The sequence below is a fragment of the Pseudonaja textilis genome, chromosome 4 (genome assembly GCF_049901715.1).
Source record: "Pseudonaja textilis isolate UNSWEBS1 chromosome 4, rPseTex1.2, whole genome shotgun sequence".
Taxonomy (NCBI): domain Eukaryota; kingdom Metazoa; phylum Chordata; class Lepidosauria; order Squamata; family Elapidae; genus Pseudonaja; species Pseudonaja textilis.
In genome coordinates, this window is record NC_141993.1 from 75,115,996 (window position 1) to 75,139,527 (window position 23,532).

The 23,532-nt window shown below is 36.7% G+C and overlaps 1 protein-coding gene across 2 annotated transcripts in view; it reads right to left on the reverse strand.

Annotated features, from left to right (window-relative positions):
- Nucleotides 1–13,631, reverse strand: part of ZBBX (zinc finger B-box domain containing) — a 44,541-nt gene extending 30,910 nt beyond the window's left edge. The window contains exons 1-6 of one of the 2 annotated variants that reach the window (XM_026705697.2): nucleotides 13,554–13,631; nucleotides 10,587–10,708; nucleotides 10,015–10,128; nucleotides 4,053–4,140; nucleotides 2,870–2,918; nucleotides 435–550 (exon numbers count right to left, since the gene is read on the reverse strand). In XM_026705697.2, the coding sequence (XP_026561482.2) occupies nucleotides 435–550; nucleotides 2,870–2,918; nucleotides 4,053–4,140; nucleotides 10,015–10,128; nucleotides 10,587–10,654 (435 nt within the window). In that variant the 5' untranslated portion in view covers nucleotides 10,655–10,708; nucleotides 13,554–13,631. Of the gene's footprint in view, nucleotides 1–434; nucleotides 551–2,869; nucleotides 2,919–4,052; nucleotides 4,141–10,014; nucleotides 10,129–10,586; nucleotides 10,709–12,975; nucleotides 13,102–13,553 lie in introns of those variants that run through there. The other variant, XM_087933395.1, reaches the window with a different exon arrangement.
- Nucleotides 13,632–23,532: the final 9,901 nt, after the last annotated feature.

Genomic DNA, 23,532 nt, shown 5'->3' on the forward strand with positions numbered 1-23,532 from the left:
AGGATGCAATGCACAACAATTTCAGCAGCAGTTTCATTCATAATACTTTGGCCCAATGTATCAGGTCCCCATAGTTATCAACTAGGTTACTCAATTTTAAGCATTCCAAAGCCATGCAAGTTGGCCATGCTGGGACATTACCATTTAGCTAAAGAATAGGCTGGAGGAGTAATTTAGGAAAATTTAGTATACTAGATCAGAGCATTTATTTATTTATTTTTTAAAAAGGTCAAATGTTCTTCAGGATGGCAAAACTTATATTAATTTCAAAAGTATTTTAATAAAGAGAATTTTTAGCTTGTAAGTTTATTCTGTTAACATATGCCATTATAAGACAATAGCAGGATTTTATCAAATACAAAATAAATTTGATACCTCTTACTTTTTTTATATGTATATTTATTGTCAATCAAATAGTGTTTCCACCTACTTACTAGCAATGCAACCTTCATCTCACATTGACCACATGCCTTGCCCTTCACTTTAGGTCTTTCAGTGGCTGCATCATTTGCTGTTTTATGTACAAATGGCTGCTTGGATGCATCTGGAACTGCAAAATGTAGATGTGTTTTTAAAGCAAGCAAGCAAGAAGCATATATAAATGAACGGCACTAATGAGTAACTTGGCAATAAAGAGGACAAACTTATCACCCCCTGGTGGTGCTGTAGTTGTTTTCACTATCATGAATTTGTTCTTCATGCTTTTGTTTTTGATCTAAGCTGCTCAATATTATTTAGAATTAAGTAGCATACATGTCACAGTGATAAATCAACAAACTATTAAACCCAAGTAATTAAAATTCTAATCTTGGCAACCTTATATTATAATAAATATTTTCAGACTATTTATCAAGACATATGTTACTTGGATTCCAAGTTCTCCTTTATGCAGAACTTTACACTGTCCACTGAACATCTGTGGATCACAACATACACTAAACCTGGCAATATGCTAGATCTGTGGCACAGGGCCACTCCCCCATAATAGCAGAACTCCAACATTAGATACAAGTGGCCTGTGAGTTATAAGCAGTTGTTAAATGAATGTTCATAGATGGCCTCAGAAGGGATGTTTTATGGCCTGTAAATTACTGCCAGCCATTATAAAATGTTGCACCATCACCCTCATCATATGCTTGCATTTCAGGTGCATGATAATCTGTTTGTATTTATAACCAGTTGCCAAGTGCCCTGCAATCATGTGATTGCTGTTAACAATCTTTTCTGTTGGCTCTCCCAGAAAGTCAGTGGGGAAGCTGGCAGGCATGTTGGATCTGAGGTCTGTTCCTCCATCAAGCTCAGGGACTTTTCCTCCTCCTGAAGAAAACAGAAATCCTCCCACAGTGAAAGAATGAACTTAAAATGTGGTGGAATGCAACCATTTAGAGCAGGGGTGTCAAACTCGTTTTAATTGAGAACCATATCAGGGTTGTATTTGATCTCAGGGGACCGGGGTGGGTGTGGCCAGAGTAGGCATAGCCAGCTCAACATCCCTCATCAGGGGCACTTCTAGTGGCCCAAGCACTCTGCCAGTGAAAAGGGAGATCATTTTCACTGGCAGGGGCACCATGGGCCAGTCCTTCACTGTTTCAGGGTGGCCCCACAGGACAGATTTAAGCACTTTGCAGGCCGGATTTGGCCCACAGGCCTTGAGTTTGACACCCCTGATTTAGAGCTTTTCAGAATGCTGCTATTTTCTAGAATTTAATAGATGCTACTGTTTCCGCCCTTCCATAGTGGAAAATACCAGTGAACATATCATTCAGAGCCTTTCCTTTAGAACAGAAAACATTAGCAAACATCAGCATTCTTCTTTGTCCAGAATGATAGTGTTTGCAATCATTTTCACCATATTTGAGAACTGTTCCTCTAGAACACCAAGCAATTTCAGCTCCATAGGGAAACTAATGAAATAGAGTCTAAATCTGCCAAAAATTCAAGCACACCAATTGTTCTTGCAGCCGTTTTCCCTGGCTCACCTTACCAGGAAAGAATGGGCCTTCTCCTCAGCTCTGATTAACAACTCACAAGATTGTTAAAGACTGCACCTAGGAGAGTTGGGATTGCAGTCACTGAATGAAGTGGTTACATGGCATCTTGTTTAATGACTACTGTGCTCATTGACCAAAATTCAAGGCTCAATTGTGTTCCTAAGTGGAGGGCCATCTGTAATTTATGCATCCTCAAAATTTACCATATAATTAAATGGATAGAACCCTGTTAAGGTATCAATTCTCACAAGATGTTAAAGTTATCACCTGAAATCTCATGAGATTTTGAGTAAGGACATTAAAACACTGTAAAAAAAAATGTTGTTATTATGACTGGTCATGTAGTCAGGGAGATGTTTATACCTGCATTTTATCCACCTTCCACATCCTTCCCAAGGAATTGAGATAGGCAGGTGTTGTTTGATGGTATTAAGTATTGTCAGAGGATATAAGTTATTCCAAATAAAGCTGCGTTTTGCAATTGACTGATAAATATTTTATCAATGCTCACACTGTTCAGGTGGTGTTCTAGTTGTTTTGGGATTGTACCCAAGGCGCCTATTACTACTGATACTATCTTTGTTTCTTTTGCCACAGCAATTGTACTTCTATTTGTAGGAATACAACCTGCACTGTTTTCATGGATTATTAGTGATTCATAGAATACAGATTAGAAACCATTGTGATAGATTGATTCTGCTGGGTGATATTTTTCTCATTTTGAAAATTAATCTGGTAGGGCAATGTCACCAGTTAATTCTTTTAACCTACTTAATCTTCTATAAGATTCCCAAAAGGCTGAAAAAATAACATTACTTGCAACCACATTTGAATTACTGCATTATTTTCAAATCTCAACATTGCTAATACCTTGTTACCTGGAATATGTTCTTTAAGTAGCCTCAATTTTACTTTGCCTGAAGGAACCTGATAAAAAAAGGGAGGGAGGGAGGGAGGGAGGGAGGGAGGGAGGGAGGAAGGAAGGAAGGATCAATTAAATTGTGATTTATCCAATTGTTCTCCAAACTTCCCCTTTGTTTCCTAACACTGTCCTTCATAGGGCTGTGCCATACTTCTAATTTGAAGACAAAAAGTATTTTAGATCATGTGGTTCATGTAGTTTTGTTAGCAAACTACTTAAATCAACTGCATCTTGTCTCAGAATCTAGTAGCTATCATCCTCAGGTACAATGTGCTTCCAAGAAAAATTGGTTTAAGCAATTGCAGACTAGAGCATTAAATTAATACAATGAATTGATTAAACTTGATTTATTTCAGTTACCTTATTTTTCTTCTTTTTAAAATGACAGTCATAAGGGTTTCTCAATTTAAAAAAATATTTGATACTCTGGTCTTTAAAACTTTGAACTGCTATACTAAAACATGAGAATCATCACAGATGAGAAAAACTATAAGACATCAAGAATAATAAGAAACAATGTCAAGGAACCTTTAGGAAATAATCAGTGATGATGAAATGATCAAATTCACACACAAATGAAAGTCATCACATCATATTTAAAGCAATGTTTCAAAAATCTGTAAACATGTCAATTTTGGGGGTGGACAACATGAGTTGTTAAAGGAAAAATCAATATTAAAATAAAATTCTTTTCTCTATCTCTCTGCCTAGCTAAAATCACACATTTTATCTGTGCCAGAATGTGTGTTTTCAAAAAACCTGGCAAACTCAACGGATCTCTAGGACTTTTTATATCGTCCATTTTCTGTTTCTAAATGAAATTAAACACATTAATGGAATCAATATTATCTATCTGGGTTCAATTTTCAAATGAAAATCTGCTGTGACTTAGATTTTGTGATAATTTCCTCCTAGATATCTGGAGGACCAGTTGGCATGCCACCTTCATCCAAAACAAGCCTTTCTATACAGACACAAAAAATCTGCCATTCAGGCCCACTTTGTAATAGTAGTGTCAAAAAGCCAGAGAAAAATTTCAATTGATCACTTTCAAAAATTTGACCAGTGCTATCCTACAAAAAGACTTCTTTACTGCAGACATTTAAATAAAATTTATGTAAACATCCTAACTGTCTTACCTTTATAGCATTTTCTTTATCTTGTAAGATTTGTGGTTGTGTATTTAGACTAGCATGACCTGATTTCCATCGATATCCATTTGTTCGCCTAAAGGGAGATCAAAAAATCTTTTTATGAGCATTCATAAACAAATATGAACAATATGGCAGCCTCTGCTCTCCATTTTCCACTTACTGAAAGGCTACACAGGCATACAAATTTATTTATTAAATTTATATTTCACCCAACTCACAGATACGATAATTCAAATGTTTTCATTTAGGTAAAATCTCACATACAAAACTCTCATAAGTACATGAAAATTTGGTAATTTTGACATATTTATTAAGACTGTACAGCATTTTTAATTCCCTCACTAAAAGGAGTTTTAGAGCATACAAGACCATGGATATAACATCTGTTCGCAACACATTAAATACAATGCCTTTCCCCATAATTAGAGGCAGCTATCAAGGGCATCTCTGCAAACCTAGAAATATAACAGAATAACAGTTGGAAGAAACCTTGGAGGTCTTATAATCCAGCCCCTACTTAAGCAGGAGACCTAATACAATTTCAGACAAATGGCTATCTAATCTCTTCTTAAAAACCTTTAGATGGAATATCCAGAACTTTTGAAGGCAAGATGTTCTACCTGTTAGGAAATTTCTCCTGTTTTCTATGTTGGTTCTCTCTTTGATTAGTTTCCCTTCATTGCTTCTTGTTCTGCTTTCAGGTGCACTGGAAAATAGTCTGACCCTTCTCTTCTTTGTGGCAGCCCTTTAGATATTGGAACACTGCTATCATATCAGCCCTAGTCCTTCATCTTATTAAACTGCTCTTCATGTTTTAGCTTCCAGTCCCCTAATCTCTCCCACAAAAAGTCATGGCTCTTTTAAGATGCTGCAAACAAGTAGAATAGAATAAAAGTATAAAAATATATAAACCCATGATAGAATAGAATAGAATAGAATAGAATAGAATAGAATAGAATAGAACAGAACAGAATAGAATATAATAGAATAAACAGAGTTGGAAGGGACCTTGGAGGTCTTCCAGTCCAACCCCCTGCTTAGGCAGGAAACCTTATGCCACTTCAGACAAAAGGTTATCCAATCTCTTTTAAAAACTTCCAATGTTGGAGCATTCCTCTGGTTCACTAATTTTGTCACTTTGTCAAAATTCCTGGCAACATGTCCTGAAACATTTTTTAGAACATCTGGAGGCTCTGAGCATGGACAGAAACTCTAGAAAGTGTGCAGAATAGAGCAGCAAAGATGATAAAAGATCTGTAGGCTAAATCATATATGATGGACAGTTGAGGGACTCAACTGGCTATGTCTAGCCTATTGAAGAGAAGGATTAGGGAGAACATGTGTCATGCCCCTGTCGGAATCTGATTCAGAGGGGGAGGCTGAGCAGCTGACAGGGAGTGGGAGTGTGGCTCCGTTGGCTGTGGAAGAAACTGGGGAAGGGCAAAGCTGGCTGGCAGAGCAGGGGATAGGTAGAGCAAGGGAGAGGGAATTCAGAGAAAGACCTAGGCCCAGCCCCTCTTCATCCTAGGGCACGCAGGGAGGATTGGAGAAGGAAGCAATGTGAGTTGTGTGGCTTACGGGAGAGGAAAGCGCCCTGATTCCCTTCATTAGCTGCAGCTGGGAACACAGTGTTTAAAAAGGAAGTTTGCACAAAAGCAAATTGTGAGTTACGTTTTATGGTTGGGGCTTAGTTGGGTTCCTGGCATCTTCCCAACTGTGTGTGTTTTGCTGGTCTTTGAAGTCTTTGAAATTCCTTATCCTGCCCTGTCCAGTTAATTCCTGCAGCATGGTTTGTGTGGATTTTTATTTACAGTTTGTATGTACTTTGTTTTCGGACTGAATTTCCTCCACTTAAAGACTGTTCTTGGGAGAGTTTTTTCTCCAGCCGAAGGTAACCTTTGGGGGCAAAGTTGGAGGTATTAAAGGGATACTTCTTGCTTATTTGACTGTGTTGCCTTTGTGCCACACCCTGGGTCATCACAACACGATAACTTCCAGTACTGAGGGCTATTACAGAGAAGAGGAGATTATTTTCCAAAGCACTACATTATTTTCAGGACGAGAAATAATGAGTGGAAGCTTGTTAAAGACAGATCCAACCTAGAAATAAGGAGACATTTTCTGAAGTGAGAACAATTAAATCAATGGAATAGCTTGCCTCCTGCAGCTCTGGATGCTCCATGACTGGAAGTTTTCAAAACTAGACTGGACAACCATTTGATTGGGATATTATAAATTCTCCTACCTTGAGCAGGAGGTTGGACTAAAAGACCTTTGAGGTTCATTCCAGCCCTATGATTTTGTATTCTATGGTCTAGAACAAGAATATCTGTAACTACCTATTTTGATACTTTTCTTCTTCTCACTTGTTTGGGAATCAGAAGAAATAAAGCCTACACTCTGCTTCAATCATGTTTAGTTTATGTAAAAATAATGGCCAATAGGCCACCTAGCTCTTGGGATGTTTTTATTTTAGAAAAAAACAGACTAAATGTTATCGACCAAATGTTAGATATACCAAACCCACAGCATCATCCACCAGGGACTTTCAGATGAGTAGTGGCAAAATGACCAAAATAAATAATTAACTGCTTCCAGTTCTAGTGCTACTTCGCTCTTTTGCAAGCAAACAGCAAAACAAATAATTACAAACTGACAAATTGAAGAGCCATCATTTACTGTAAAAAAAAGAGAGGGAGGGAGGGAGGGAGGGATCACAAACGTGTTGGAAAGTAGAATGTGGTATTAAAAACGGTGGGGAAAAGATACAAAAATTAATGACTATGGTCCAAGATAATTAGTAACATTTAAAATTCAAACAGAACTATATATCTTGTTAAGTACACAGGTTTACTAATTACCACATATCCTTAAAAAGCTGATCTTGGGAAAGAAAGTTAGCATTATTACTCACATCATTGAGAAAGGGAAACAAATACATAGAGGTTAATAAAGTAGTTTTCAAATTTATACCCAAAAAAGTTACAGATAAAAGGGTTGTGCTTTGTCTGCAGAATATTTTCGACATCTGAAATATGTCAAAATTATCTCAAATAAAGAATGATTAAAAATTGTGTTTTTTTAATAATGTAGCCAAAATGCACTTAAAGCTCATAAGGACTGAATTTCTAGGACAATATAAGAATTTAATAATAAAGTCCTCTCAACAAATAGAAAGTGAAGTTGTGGAGCTGACAGTAATTGAAACTGAATTCTGATAACAAAAGTCCAATGGAAGAAAACAAAACAAACAAATAAAAAAGGCTCCAATGCTATAGAGAAAGTTTTGGCCTAGAGCAGGGGTATCTAACTTACATCGTCATGGTAGTGTCACATGATGTATTGGGACCTTTTTCCCGTTCGCTAAACCAGAGGAGGGCAGGGCCAGCATGTGACGCATCTGCCCATGCGCCGCAAGTTTGACACCCCTGGCCTATAGTGTAAATGAAGATTCAATCATCCAGACCAAAAGTATCTAAACAATTTACATCATGGCAACTAGACCAAAGTTTACTGAGACATTTCTTAAACTTTGGTCCAGTTGCCATGATTTAACCTTTTTTAGATGTTTTGGCCTGGATGATTGAATCATTTACATTTGCAATACATTTTGGGGAGAAACCCCTACAATTGGTATGACAAGAGTTGGTGCATTCCAACGATTCTCTGCCTAATTTAATTTTTTTTTTCATTTTGACTGAAGAAGTTACTTGTAAATGTATTGAAATATCTCAGTTTAATGAACTTTGATCCAGTTCCCATGATTTAATCTTTTTATATACTTTGGCCTAGTGCAAAGACACAGTATATAGTAAGCTAGAAATGTATTGAAGCTTCTGCTGAAGTTACTGACATAAAAACCCAGATACAGTAGTTTCCCAGCTTGGATTGAGAGGCACAACAGTTTCTATCAAGATAGCAATTGGTAGAAACAGGCTGAATTGGGGTGGGGTGGTAAAGTGAGATAAGGGAGGGGAGAGACAGGTGGCTTATACATTGTAGCTTTCCACTAATTTAAATAGAAGGAGTAGAGAGGGAAAAACAATTTTAAAAAGTATCTGTTTTTGACAAGAATGAAAATATACAATCTTAGACCATTATCCAACATTACACAGAGCTATTGCTATTAACTTAATTATGGAACATGAAGATTATTCTAAATGAAGGTTTTCACAAAAATAATGCTACAAACTTTTATTATTCTCACTGGAGAAAAATGTCACTTTCTTACAACTAGTTATTTTAAATAGTTTCATTATTACTATTTTATGGTTAACTAAAACAAACTGGCAAGTACTTCAGAAATCATCAAATTCATTGTTTTTAATGAAAAGCTAAATTTGCTACAATACAGCAAAATTTCACTTTTACAGTAATGGTAAAAAAGTTGTCTGTTATTTGCAAATATTCAATAAATTCACAAGTAAAAAACTGCAGTGATTCATATCATTTGTATTAATTGACATCACTGGTGAAACATCATTAAGCAAATGACATAAAAGACATTATGCAAATGAGAATTACATAACTCTACATCAATTTTTGTCATTATTTGCAAAACAAGTTAAAAATGAAAGTGATACAAATTGTGTGTCGTTCCTGTCACTTGACATGAAGCAGCATAATTTGTCTCATTTGTATAATGATTACAAATTATATAAATCATTGAAGAAATGTTATCCTTTGCATTCGAAGTCCATTACATCAAGTCCAATCATATGAGATTTCCTTGTGCTGCCAGCCTTAAAATATTCAAACCTTTCCTGCTTTTAAGGCAAAAATGTTCTCAGAATTTTCTACCCATTTATATTCCTGTCCATGCATATCATTTATTAATTTCATGTATCTTTACACCCACTTCGGACAATTTGTCACAAATAAAAGATATTCCCTTTCTGTAGTAGCAGGTTTATCATACATGACTTCTGCCCCCCTGGCTAACAGATAAGAACTCTTACAACGGATGATAGAAGCCATGATATGGTCCCCTTCAGGTCTCTAGTCACAAAGCCAGACAGAACATCAGAAATCACAATCCTACTATTGCAGTTCACTGAAACATTATAATCACAGGCCAGCTGCTAAATACCCAAATTACAATCACATCACAGGGACATTGTAATGGGTAAAACTCTGAGCAGAGTCATAAATTCCCATATGTACCACCATATCTTTCATTTATTTTAAAAAAATATTATGCAAGTTTCAGTATGACAGTGATTGTATTTTTCTATCCATATTTACTGCATATTGCTCTTAGCTGTTATGGCTGCAGATGAGGGAGGGACAATAAATGTGCGTTACTTTAAGTATGTTGAATATGTATGTATGTATGTATGTATGTATATTCTAAATTCAATTGCAGAAAATACGACTTCCGCAACAGAGTGGTTAATGCCTGGAATTCACTACCCGACTCTGTTGTTACATCCTCAAACCCCCAAAACTTTAACCTTAAACTGTATACCATGGAGCTAACTTCATTCCTAAGGAGTCTGTAAGGGGGCGTGCATAAGCGCACCAGTGTGCTACTGTCCCTGTCCTACTGTTCCCATTTATCCATTTATTCGTACTCATTTATTATGTATATACTTATACCAGTTTATACTTATATGTTTATATGTTGTTCATACTTATACTTGTTTTCTCATACATGCTTGACAAACAAAATAAATGAATAGATGTATTTTGAGAAAGTATGCTAGAGAATATGAGAAAGGATGCTTGAATATTGAGAAAGTATGCTAGAGATATGATGAGATATACGTTTATACATTGTGTGTGTGCATGTGTGTTTATGTATATACATAAAACTATATATAGAATTATATAAACAAATAGTACACTGAACACTGAAAGAATACTACTTTTCTATGGTTGGGTAACCTCCAAAGATTTGCTCTTCTATTCTCCAAATCATAACTAGAGTCATTAAAGTTCTACCTACCCTCTGTCTTGTTTCTCTCGGCTCATGTTTGATTGTAGTTGCTTCAGTTTCTTCTCCATTTCTTTATTGTCAAATTCCAGCTGAACCTTTTCTAATTGCAGCTCTCGTACACTTCTAGAGAGATTAAATTCAACTCTAAAACTGGCACCAAACTGCACTTACTTTCTCTATTTAAAGTATATGCAATGTAGCAGCAAATGGCAGATTGGTATTTTGATAGAAGTTTTTTTTTAATGGACTATACATTTACAGCTTGGCTTTTTAATTTTAAAAAATGACATTCTGTTTGTGCCATTGCAGATAAAGGAATTATTTAAGAATAGGCCACCAATTCAGGACAAAGAAAAAGAAACAGAAAAAGCACATCAGAAAGCACCATTATAAATGTGGGAAGCACTCCAATTCTAAACACATTTACATGGTGGCAGCTCTCATTTGTTTCAATAAAATTAACTTCAAGTAAGTGATTTTAGGATTGAAGCTTTAGTGTTTAGAAATAGTTTACATTTAATGATGCATATAAAAAGGCCAGATTATCCAAGCACTTCAGTCAGTTAGAGAAAGAAACTTACTTTTCCTTTAGTTTTACAGAAATTCCAGTTTTTGAACCAGGGAGTACCACAAAATCATTGATGTTCATGATTGCAAATACAGAAAAGCTTAAAGATGTGTTCAAATCATACAGTTTTAAAACCTGTTTACAAGAGAAAAAGACTTATATTAAAATAGTTTAACAATTCCATCTATATTTATAAATGGAAGAGAAAATAAGTAGTGAAGGATAGCTAAAGGTACTATTAAGTTTCACCAATTAATTAATTAGACACTGGATCTAACAATACTGAATAATAAGCTTTACACAAGGATATTATTATGTGTAAAAGGCTTGGAAATAAAGGCTTGGGCTTAGGTTCCATATACCTAATCAGTAAGGTTTAAGTAGATCTTGGCTAACTTCTTTTAATTTCAAGTAGCTTTATTTTAAGCATAACAAAGTCTAGATGCAAGCAATGTGTTGGAAAAGAGCAGATTGTTGATGTTTACAGAATGATGTAATCATCTATTTGTATTCAGATGGAAAGCATTATGATGGTCACTATAATCATAATAGCAACTTGGAAATTAAAAGCCAGATCCTTAAATTCAATGGAAATACTATGCTTATGGGTTAGAATCAATTAGAGTTCTTTTGTTTAATAGCAATTTTGGCTTAGATTTCATCTGGAATTCAAGTTTGAAATGACTCTTAACTGTTAGCATTTGTATTGGACTTTTAGGAAACTTAGGGCTCAGGTTATAGTTTTTTAATGCTTATGGTAAAACTTTCCCCTGTGGATTGGATTCAGGAGGAATATAAAATGTTTGATAGTAATCATGGGTGCAGATTAAAGTTTAAATTTAACAGTGTAATCAGTGAATACCAACTTCGCCAACCTTCTGATAAATTCACAGTAGGCTTCAGTAGACTCTATTTTAACTCTGAAAGAAAGTCAAAACAATTACTGTACCTAAAATCTGACCATGATTCTAATCCACACACTAAATATTACCATCAACATTTGAGGTTTCTTGTAAACATTATTCTGAGAACAAGCACTATGGTAAATTTTCATTTTTACATTAGTTTAAAATTGAGTGTGAAGACTAGGCTAGATGTTTGCATTGCAATTAGAGTAAAATTAGTACAAGAGGCTTCTCCGAGGTTTCTAATAAAATCAGTTTGAGAACATTGCACTGAATTTTATATGTTGCTGTGTTACGTCTACATTGCAGTTGGACTTGGGGGAAGTAAAAGCTTTAATTAAGTATTCATCTTGACATTTTGGAAAAGTTAGGATTTTGGATTATGTTTCATTAACTTCTTATGTAAAATTAAAGGTGTCAAGAGTTTTTTTCTGTTTAGTGTTATTTGTAGGTTTCTATTCATTATTTCAAGTTTGGCTTTCCCTCTATAAAGCTTCCACACATTTTCCTGCCCTCAGGCATTTTAAAGAATAAATCCAAACCTTCTTCCAGCCCTATGATTCCATTCCATTCCATTCCACTTCACTCATTCCAGTGGTAGGGAGTTCTTAACATATTGTCTTCCACATAGCTCTACCGTTAATATAATTGTCCAGTAAACAGTAACTTTAAGTACGTTACTACTTGCTGGGTGATACAAAACAGGTCTTTTCACAGGTGAATTTAAAAACATACGGATGGCAATAGGATAAACATAAACCAATGACTTGACCTAACACAACATTTATATTTAGTCTATGAATAAGGTTATGTAAATATATTATGCTCCAAGCATAGTTGAATGAATATATTTGTTTTTCCCCAAGGAGAGGTTTACAATATTCAGCCTCAGTGCACCAAGCACTCATTAAATATTTAGAAATTACGCAGAGGAATATTTCCTGGAGTCCATTTTTCACACAGGTGTTTTATCATAGAATAATTCTATAAAGATGAAACATTCTATTTGCTAGATATTATTTTATATATGAATAGGGCCACAGTTTTAACCATATCAATACAAATTTACTGACATTATTTTGGATTTCTTATTAAACTGGATTTTTCAGTAAAGGAGGAAATGAAGGTAGAGGAATAAGAAGAATTCATTTGGAAAATGTATCCTTTGCAATTGGAAGATCAGCAGCTCAGCTTAATATTTTTGCCATAAAAGGGTCAGCAAACAGATTAGAAAAATTCTCTGCTTAGGCGATTATTGGGATAGATTCCCACATCTGGTTCATGTTTAACTGACACAATTAATTATATTTTAGCCAAGCTTGTTTAGGGTTAATCTATTATTCAAACAAGAAAATTGGGTTGACTACATTGTACTTAACCAAAAGAAGTGTATTGTGTGGACCCTGCTCTGAAAAGCCATATCTTATCTACTTTGCAATTGGCAAATTATGACCCCCAACAGCACACTTCTAGTCAAGATATTAACAAATACTTTACCCCCAAATCCATCCAACTGATACTAGAAGTTAAACAAACTTGGCTGTTTCCACCAGTCAAATCTAGTTAGCAGTGGGATAGACCACCCATATGTTCCAGGACTTTATGCCAAAGTAGAAAAAACAACCTTTTATGAAAGGCAATGCCCAACCCAGTCCTGCCTCAGTTTCCCCAAAACTAGAACTCCCTGTATATATTTATAAAATGATGCAAAGGTACAAAAAAAGTGAGATGGAAAAATCCAACGCCTGGATTTGTGCTTGGTTGGCAGCCCCTGCATACAAAAACACCGAAGCTACTGAGACACCCTCCTTCCCCCCGCTCTGCATTATGCCCCCCTGTAATTGTACTGGAAATAACCCAGGACCCGATCCTAACCTAGGCGTCAAACCCCACGTTGAAGTTTTATTACAGATCCAGCAGCCAGTCTGTGCAGGAGAGCGACTGTAGGTAAACGGGGGTCTTCCTCCTCTATCTAAAAACCCTTTGAATTAACCCTTCGCCGCCCGGTCCCCGAGCAGCTGCTGCTACGCTTCCTCTTCCCCCACCCGCTCAATTATCCCGAGAACTGCGAGAACCTGGCGGTCAGAGAAAGGCGCAGCCCACTCCAGGCTTCCCAAGCCGGCTCCCTTCTGCCTCCCGAAGCCGCGCTCCCGCCGAAACAAGGTAGCCGTTCCCACGGCAACCGGTCGCTTGGGCCTGTTCCATCTTTAAAATCGAAAGGGGTGGGCGGCGCCAGCAACGTTCCATCTCGGAACGTTCCATTCTAGGAGACTGAAGGGGGGGGGAACAGGCTGGGTCTAAATGCGGTTGTTGTTGTTGTTTCCCCACTCTCGGGGCTTGCTTTAAAAAAAAAAAAATAGAGCATTTGCTCGTTTTTCGACCTCAGCGGGAATTGATTTCCAGCAGGCGCGGATCTGTTTCAGGACCTGGTCGCAACAATGCGTGCCATATATCCAAAAGATCACTAGATGGCAGCTAAGAATAGAGAACTTCTCGAAGTTGGAAAACTGGCTGGCCGGGGAATTCTGGGAGTTGAAGTCCCCAGGTCTTTAAGTTGCCAAGGGTTGGATACCCTTACTTTATTTTAGAGCAGAAGTCTCCAGACTTGACTACTTTAAGACTTGTGGACTTCAACTCCCAGAATTCATAGCTGGCTGGAGAATTATGGGAATTGAAGTCCACAAGTCTTAAAGTTGCCAAGTTTTGGGGACCCCTGGTTTAGAGTGTACTAGAATGGTAGAGCTCAGCTGGACGGAATCTGATTGAGGAAATGGGGGAAATGTATAGATGTTTTTGCATCTGATTAAATAGCTATGTTTTTCAGGAACTCTATCCCTTAAAGTGAAATAAATTACAGCTCAAAAAATTGTTTTTCCATTAGTAGTTTAACAAAGAAAGCAGTAAAGAGGTATGGAGGATAAAGGTTTTTCTTTATAAGAATAACAAATAATTAAAGAGTTCAAAACTCAGGATACTGGCAGAGTTTACATTTATGTTTCTACTCAGCCTTCAGTTGGGAATAACAAGAGTTGGAAGGGACCTTGTAGGTCATCTAGTCCAACTCCACCACCCAAGCATGAGACCTTACTCCATTTCTGACAGTCCAGTCTCTTGAAAGATTTCAGTGATGAAATTCTCAGACTTCTGAAAGCAAGATGATCCATTGGTTGATTTCACAAATACCAGCCACAAACTAAGAGCTCTGAATCTGAATTAGTCACGAGGAGTCAATACTGACTTAAAGATACATATATAAATATAGTTCATCTCTAATAATTTCCTACCAAATGCTAGAAAACCCCAGACAGAGAATGAACTGTGTAGTGGCTACTTTTCTCTCAATGTAAGCATGGGTATAAAGGCAACATTCATATCCACCAAGTGTTTTGGCTGGGATAGTCATACTTCAGGGGGGGAAAAACAACCTCTTGAGTCTTAGAACCATTTTCTTGAGATTAAATCAAGAGTAACTACTCTTAAGTGATACAGTGGGATTTTCAAAGTCGTATTAAGAGTGGGGCAAGTCTTTGTGAGAGGATGTGTTTTATAGGAGTGCTGGTCATAAGGAAGGTGAGCTGTGGAATTTGATAGTGGATGCAGAGATGAAACCATAAGGTTAAGGGCTTCCTATCAATGTTATTTCATTTTCTGAAGCTGATGACTGATCTGTTATGTAAGCTCTTGATATAAAAGGGAGTTGGTAGCTGTTTATTGCTCCAGTAGCTGTTTATTGCTCCAGTAGCTGTTTAGTGCAGAGGTTCTTTGTAAGAGAAGATTTTTTTTTAATTTCAAAGGCTGTTGATTGTTCTAGACAAATGCAGTTCTGATACAGAGTTTTATTTTCTTATCAATAAATATGATTGCTACACTGTATTCAAATAAGGATCCAAACAAAAACACAATGCAACTAATTTTTGTTTTCTTATATTGTGCAGAAGCCAGGGGCTTGTAAAAGCCACTCAGAAAAGGAACAGAATGTACTTTTCACAGTTTCATTATAATATCCATTTACACTTACACATGAGCGACAATCTTTGCAAGAAATATATCCGCAATTGGGAGACCTAGTTCTTTGGAGAAGAATCTTCAAATAGTTCAGAACACCACTTGAGTACCTATCAATCACTATATTTTGTTCTAAGAGGTCTTATGTTTTTATACTGAGAAAATTCCAGATGCAGCAACTGAATTCCCAAAATTTCCAACCGCATAGTTATTGCTGAAAATTCTGAAGTTGGTCAAAATATCTAAATGTTCAGTTGAGAAATTCTGTGTTTATATTTCACATAAGAAGGCCTGCCAATACATGCATGGGTAGAAGAATAAAAATCAATAAAAATTATGTGTAAGATAAATCATGCTCCTATTTCTAATCTTAACACAATGTCAGCTTTCATACTATCCAAACTCTCCTGTAATGAAACAGGAATTGCCCTACCAAGGGAGGGAAAAGGGGGAAGGCAACTCTTCTCCCATCCTCAATTTTGTTATAAAGTACATGTACATTTATTTATTTCATGGTGTTTATAATTCATCTCTGCATATTATACTATAGAAAGTCAGCACCCACCTTCCTAGAAGAATGACATATTTTGAGGAATGTTTTTTTTAAAAAGGCAGAATATTATATTTCTCAAAAGGAGAAATGGAGAAACATGAGGTTTTTTTAGAGGCAGGAAGAAGATTCAGTCTTTCTTAATAGCCACAGCAGATACTGAAGAAGCTTTTAGAAATGCAGATTTGGTAATCCATTCAAGACAGGATATTTTGAAGCAAAGGCAGAATGGTAGGATTAGAAGCAGCCATCACCCAAGATCCAACACAGGAAAAAGCCATTAAGCCACAATAGGAATTGTCCAACACCCTTTCAGAAGACAAGCCCTTCATTGCATTACCCCCAAACTTCAACCTAACTTAACTCAGACAAACATCTAGGATTTGTACTTTGCCTATAGAGCCAGCTATGACCCCTACATAACCCCTGACAATAGCCAATGCTCTTGCGCAGGAGCAGGAAACTCAAATACAAAGCCCAGAAAAGGTATAAACCACCCCCACTCTCAACTCCATGTAGTCAGCTCCCCAGAAGCCATGTGATTCTGCTTCTGCTTCATCAATAAGCCATCTTTCCAACCAGCCATCATGTTTCCAGTGTCTTTCTCCCAGCTTGAAATTGAACCAGATGGATTTCTTTCTGACAGCATTAAGATACAATGTGGTTTATTTTTGATTTAACATATGAACCCATCCACTATAGCTGAGCAATTTGTGTGAATCAGCCCCCTACGCTTGTTCAGAAAACCACACTTTAATAAATGGCTATAGTGTGTGAATGCATCAATATATTCACTTACCTTTCAGCTGCCTTTTTCCCCAGAGGAAAAGTTATCACTTCAAAAACTTTTATTTGCTTTTTAATATAATCTCAGAATATCTTTAAGATGTTGGCTGTAAGGAAGACTATTGGTGAAAAGGATTTTCCCTGCAGCCCTCATTCTTTCTAAATCAAGGTAAATAACATTCAAGATAACTTTCATTTTATTTTAAAATAAGAAATAGACTTTGTATCACTGAAAAGTCCATGGTTCACTCTTAACATAAGGCCGTTCATTTTGTACGATCTTGTTTCCTCTGCTTTCTGCAATATTCCCCATGAAGGGACGTCTCTTAAGAAGACTAAAACTTGACAGTGCTAGCTGCATATATTTGTTTTCATGAACAGATTCTGGTCTGAACAAAGGTCTACTTGATTCATTTATTTTGTGTCTGGTAATTACTTGGCTGGATGCATGGAAGCAGCTGGATACTTTTTCACTCAGCAATAATGTGTCCACTATATGCAAAAATAATCAATATAGGCTTAAGCATGAGAATTGCATTCTTGGGTAATCTGGAACAAGCCGCAGTAGAAGACATCTGGATAATATTTCGACAATAGGCCAAAGCAAAGCTTTAGAGTCTGCTTCACATCAAATCTGTACATATAAAATGTACAAATAAATGTATTTCCTTTGACTGAAATTTGTAGTTCACATTTTATATTATAATGAACATTGTCCTGGGCTTATGACTTTTCCCCTCTAGTTTCAGCTTCCTTCCCGTGCTCTGTATCACATTTTAGACTATTAATTCTTTGGGACAACATGATAGTTCTTGTTTTAATCATAATCTTTATCAGCATCATTGTGTCACTGTAATTGTCAGGATGGGGGAATCTCTTTTGAGATGGGAAAGCTTGGCAACTTTGTATGTAGGGTTGTCCCCTTTAGCTTCTGAAGATGTCTTGCAAAAAATAGCAATGTATCTCATATGATGTACAGGTTTTGTTGAAAGAAAAGGTTTTGCTTAAAGCTCTCTGTTTATATCTTTGCTAAACACCTTGAGCTTGAGAATGAAAGGTGTGAATAAAAACCCTATGAATTGTAGCAGCAGTAACTACATTCTTTCATACCAAACAATACAATTGGATAGCTTTCCCAAAATATTTCTGCAGTCAAAAGACACCCAGAGAGATTTACACTGCAGTTCTCTGCCCAGGTGCTGAGATGTCCAATCATATTAAATGAGACACGTTTTAGTTGATATATGAGTAAGAGTTCACTAATAAACTTCTATGGTATCCTTTTTTCCCCACAAGAACCTAGACCTGTGAAATTCAAAATATGAAATTTTAACTGCATATACTTAATATTTCAATTCAATTATAACTGAGGTTCAGGCTGGTTGCTAGATTGTGTTCCAGACTCCATATATTCTACTTCCCCATTCATCTTCTTTGTACCCAGCAGTGCCTGTACTCTTCTTACTATATCAGGAAGAAGATTTCTAGATGTTCCACTACTCCATCCAACAAGAAGGTAAAATGATGTAACCAAAGAAAAACAAGCCTACTCATTCATTGGCAAGCACAGATATTGTCTCATCTTAAAATCTAAGCAGTGGGAGAAGAGTATCCATCTGGATCATCTATGACTCTAGACTAGATTGTGCAGTTGAAAGAGAATTCCAAAATAAAGTAATGGCAAACCACTTTCATATTATACTTAAGAAAATCTCAGCAATGGTGCCTTTCAGGGGAAAAAAGTAATCTTAACATGAGATTAACCATGAATCATTTAGGAGAATGTTTTAAACATTTTTTGTAGTGATTTCTTTTCATAGGATCTTATTCCAAGGTAAGCGGTAAAAACTGGGTTTGAGCACACACAGAAACATCTAAAGGTATACATTTCCGGGTAAGGCAAACTGATACCCTGATTTCCCTATCATTTTGCATATGCATCTTTTATTCATAATCCAACAGGAACATTCTTCTGCAGCTTTAGTTGATGTGGCCTTAAAAATCATTTAACATGTTGGTGCAACCCAACCTTGGAATCTCCCAGTGCTTAATGTTATTTTTATTGTTAACAAACTTTCTAGATGACCTCAACACATTCAAGTATTTTCCTAGTAGGAAGGAAAATATGTAGGATTATTTATCACCATGTATCAATTATTAAATGACACAGTCAGTTTTGATTGTTGATGAACAATAGTTTATGTATTTTCAACTTGGATTTTTAAGTCTTTCCATGGTACGTTCATTGCTTTTGTATTCAAATTGATCCATTTTGCTTCTGATTAGCTTGTTCTCTTTCCTGCCAATTTCCCCAACATTATGGGGAAAGTACTCTATAAAACTATAAAAAACTATAGGTTCAGGCACAGGCATGGAGTTTGATTGTTTGATATCCCATTTCCCATTCAGTTTGAATATCAGTAATCAGTTCTAATAAAATCTCTGAATCCTTTATAAGGTTACTTCACATCTTTCTTTCCTTTCGATTCCTTGGTAACAATCTCTGATCTAAGTTGTGAAGGTAGGTTGTTTTGGAAACTGAATTGTATTCATGGCTCCTCTATGTGAATGACAGTAACATAAATTTGTTGCAAAAAAGAAGTTTTTACGGTCAAAACAATAACTTTGTAACTTTATTAATGTAAATTTGTACATTCACAGTTAATTATTCCCTGGTTCTGATAAGGATCCTGCAGAATAGCCATAATCAGAGATGGTATTCATCAGGTTCTGACCAGTTCTGGAGAACCGGTAGCGGAAATTTTGAGTAGTTTGGATAACTGGCAATTACCACCTCTGAGTGGTCCTGCCCCCATCTATTCTCTGCCTCCTGAGTCCCAGCTGATCGGCTGGGTATTTTTTTGTTTCCCTGCACAGAGAAAGCAGGTTAGTGGGTGGTGTGGGAATGGAGATTTTACAATATCCTTCCCCTGTCATGCCCACCAAGCAACAGCCACCAAGCCATGACCACAGAACCAGTAGTAAAAGTGTCTGAATCTCACCACTGGTCATAATGGACCACAAAATATATGTCAAGCTATAATTTGATACTCGGGCTGTTTGCTATTCTTCTACTGTTTCATGGATAGTAGGACTCTGGATTTGTGCTTTAAGATCCAGGCCCCAACCCCCCACTCCATGCACCATTTTGTATATAATTGCAATCATATTTTATTACAGTATTTGTATTACTGAAAACTTTGCATGCTGTTTCCATTTTTTTTTCCATAAGTGCATTTAGCAAAATAAGGAAGACTTGAAATTCAGCTGAAATCCATTCGGTGGAGTTGTGCCATAACGTATAAGTATTTTACCCTTTCTAGGACTTGAAGCTGGCAAAATCCATTTTTTTCCCCAATATGTTCAAAATTCCTGTGCGGTTTCAGAGCTATTTCTTACTAAGCTTACAATAGACAAGCTATGTTAACCAATCATGTACACAACACAGAGAAGAGCAACAAAGATGATTAACGGGGTGGAGGCTAAAATATATGAAGAATGGTTGCAGGAATTGGTTATGTCTAATTTAATGAAAAGAAGGAGTAGGGGTGACATGATAGCAGTGTTCCAATATCTAAGGGGCTGCCCCAAAGAACAGGGGCTCAACCTATTCTCCAAATAGTCAGAACTAATTTTATTCAAAGAGGAAAATATATCTAAGTACATTTTTCAGTTGGATGTCACTTCTGGATTTTGTGCTTGTGATGAAAAAAAAATGAAATTTTGACTGTGGTTTTGTCAATTACAGTTGATAGATTTGTCATTATAGAAATGGATAGCAAAAAAGTTGAGGATGGGATGTTTTTATTTTGTACTGTACTAAAAAGAGTCAGAAGTCAACATCTTTTTCACCCCCCTTTGTACCTCACGTTTTTCCCCCTTTCTTTTTCCTTCCCCTAATTTCTTTTTTCTATTTTTCTTTGCATTTATATATTAAATAAATAAAATTTTAAAAAGGAACTAATCAAGAAGAGAAGTAACCTAGAAATAAGGAGACATTTCCTGACAGTTAGAAAAATTAATCAGTGGAACAACTTGCCTCCAGAAGTTGTGGGTGCTCCAACACTGGTGGTTTTAAAGAAGATATTAGACAACCACTTGCCTGGAATGGTCAAGCAGGAAACCTCCAAGGTCCCTTCTCAACCCTGTTATTCTGTTATCTAGTAGTAAAGGAGATGGATCTATGCACATGGCTAACCTTATTTGAATTGAAAAGCACATTAACATTGTTAATACTTTATGGAAGGCCATCAGCAAAAATCAGGATTTAAGTCAGAAAATGTCTTGGAAGAAGATAATAGTATAATTAATCACTTGCCTGCTGTAAGCAGAATAGGGTTAGAAGAGATGTTGAGAATAGAATAGGGTTAGAAGAGATGTTGGAGGTTTTCTAGTCCAACCACCTGCCTAGGCAGGAAACCCTACACCAATTCAGAGAAATGGTTATCCAACATCTTTTTAAAAACTCCCAGTGTTGGAGCATTCACAACTTCTGGATGCAAGTTGTTCCACTGATCAATTGTTCTAACTGTCAGGAAAATTCTCCTTAGTTCTAGGTTGCTTCTCTCCTTGACTAGTTTCCACTCATTGTTTCTCGTCCTGCCCTCCGGTGCTTTGGAGAATAGCTTGACTCTCTCTTCTTTGTGGCAGTCCTTGAGATATTGGAACACTGCTATCATGTCTCCCCTAGTCCTTCTTTTCATTAGATTAGAAATACCCAGTTCCTGCAACTGTTCTTCATATGTTTTAGCTTCCAGTCCCCTAATCATCTTTGTTGCTCTTCTCTGCACTCTTTCTAGAATCTCAACATCTTTTTTACATCGTGGCGTCCAAAACTGAATGCAGTATTCCAGAAGTATGGCCTTACCAAGGCATTATAAAGTGGTATTAACACTTCACGTGAACTTGAGTCGATCCGTCTGTTTGTGCAGCCTAGAACTGTGTTGGCTTTTTTGGCTGCTGCTTCACATTGCTGGCTCATATTTAAATGGCTGTCCACTAGGATTCTGAAATCCAGGGCCCATATCACAGATTTTTTTCATTTTAGCTTAGGAAGATGAAGAGTTGGTTGTTATATAAAACTAGATAATATTTGTGTAGGAGACCATGAGAAAATACAAAGGTTGCAAATTGGGTTTGTTTGCTTTTTCAGTTTTCCCAATCTTCCTGTCAACAGTCTTCAATCTTTTAAGATTTCTTTAAATTAAATAACTTAGGTGTCCTTGAAGCCTATCAAAGGTTTTGATAACTATGATTGTCTTTTAATGATCCCAGAAGGGAACCAATGCAACAGGACAGTAATGTGTTTATAATAGGAGCTGGATTGGTTTGAATGAGGATTTTCATCCTCAGGGGAACTGATTAGGGTAGACTGATTACTTTAGTTAGATTGTGCTGTAAGAAGAGGTAATGCTTCTGTTCTCTTCAAGAAAACCCATGAGGGTGAAAATTAGGAGATGAGATGGGAACAGGACACCATAATCCTGCAAATTTCTCATTCAATGCACACTATGCATTTCGGCATACTGTGTAACGGTGTGGTATGCTGGATGCTCTGCAATGGATTAGAAGATGCTCCAGAGAGTTATAAACACAGCACAAAAAAATCATCGGTTGCTCTCTTTCTTCTCTGGAAGAGATTGAGAAGACCAGGCTCCTCTCTAGAGCACTAAAAATCTCCACAGACTGTTCTTATCCTGAACGTTCATATTTTGAACTGTTACCATCAGGGAGGCATTATAGGTTTCTTAAAATGAGGACTTATAGATTGAGAAACTGTTTCTTTTCCAAGGCAGTAATTGTCTTGAATCAAACAGTGCATTTGTGATTTAGTTATATCATTATTATTATTATTAGTAGTAGTAGTAGTAGTAGTAGTAGTAGTAGTAGTAGTAGCAGCAGCAGCAGTATTTTAAATACTCTGTGGTGTGATTGTGATGTGGTGTTTGGGAGTAGCTTTCAAATTTCATTGTATTCGTGGAATGCAATGACAATAAAGGTATTCCATTCTATTCTATTCTCAGCTGTGCCACGCAAAGCAGCTGAAGTCGAAAAAGCAGGAATTAAAGGTCAGGTAAGAGTCCCCGCAGGCGTGTGGGCCAAACATCAGCAGATACAGAACCAGTTCTTTGTCTGCTGCTCTTCAGAGCTACCGGTTCTATAGAGCCAGCCAGAACCAGTGGCATCCCACCCCTGAGTTACTGTCCGGTCTCATCTTAAAAACCTCCATTGATGAAGCATCCACAACTTCTGATGGTGATACCCTTCTGATACCCTTTTCCATTTAACCTTGGTTTTGCTTAATTAAATCATTTAAACTAAAATTAATTAAATCACTTAAATAATTAATCAGTGGAACAACTTGCCTCCAGAAGTTGTGAATGCTCCAACACTGGAAGTTTTTAAGAAGAGATTGGACAACCATTTGTCTGAAATGGTATAGGTTACCTGTCTGAGCAGGGGGTTGGACTAGAAGATCTCAAAGTCCCTTCCAACTCTGTTATTCTATTCTACTTTCTACCTCACAGAAAACCCTGCTTTGTGCTTCTCATACTTAGTGCTATGGGATAAGGTATTTATTTACATTTTTGGCATTTCTATTCTGGGAGATACTAGCTCCCAACATCTTTCTCACAGCCTTTTCAGACATCACTGGTATAAGCATAAACAAGCACAGCATCTGAGTTTATTCATAACCCAAAGTCAAATAAATG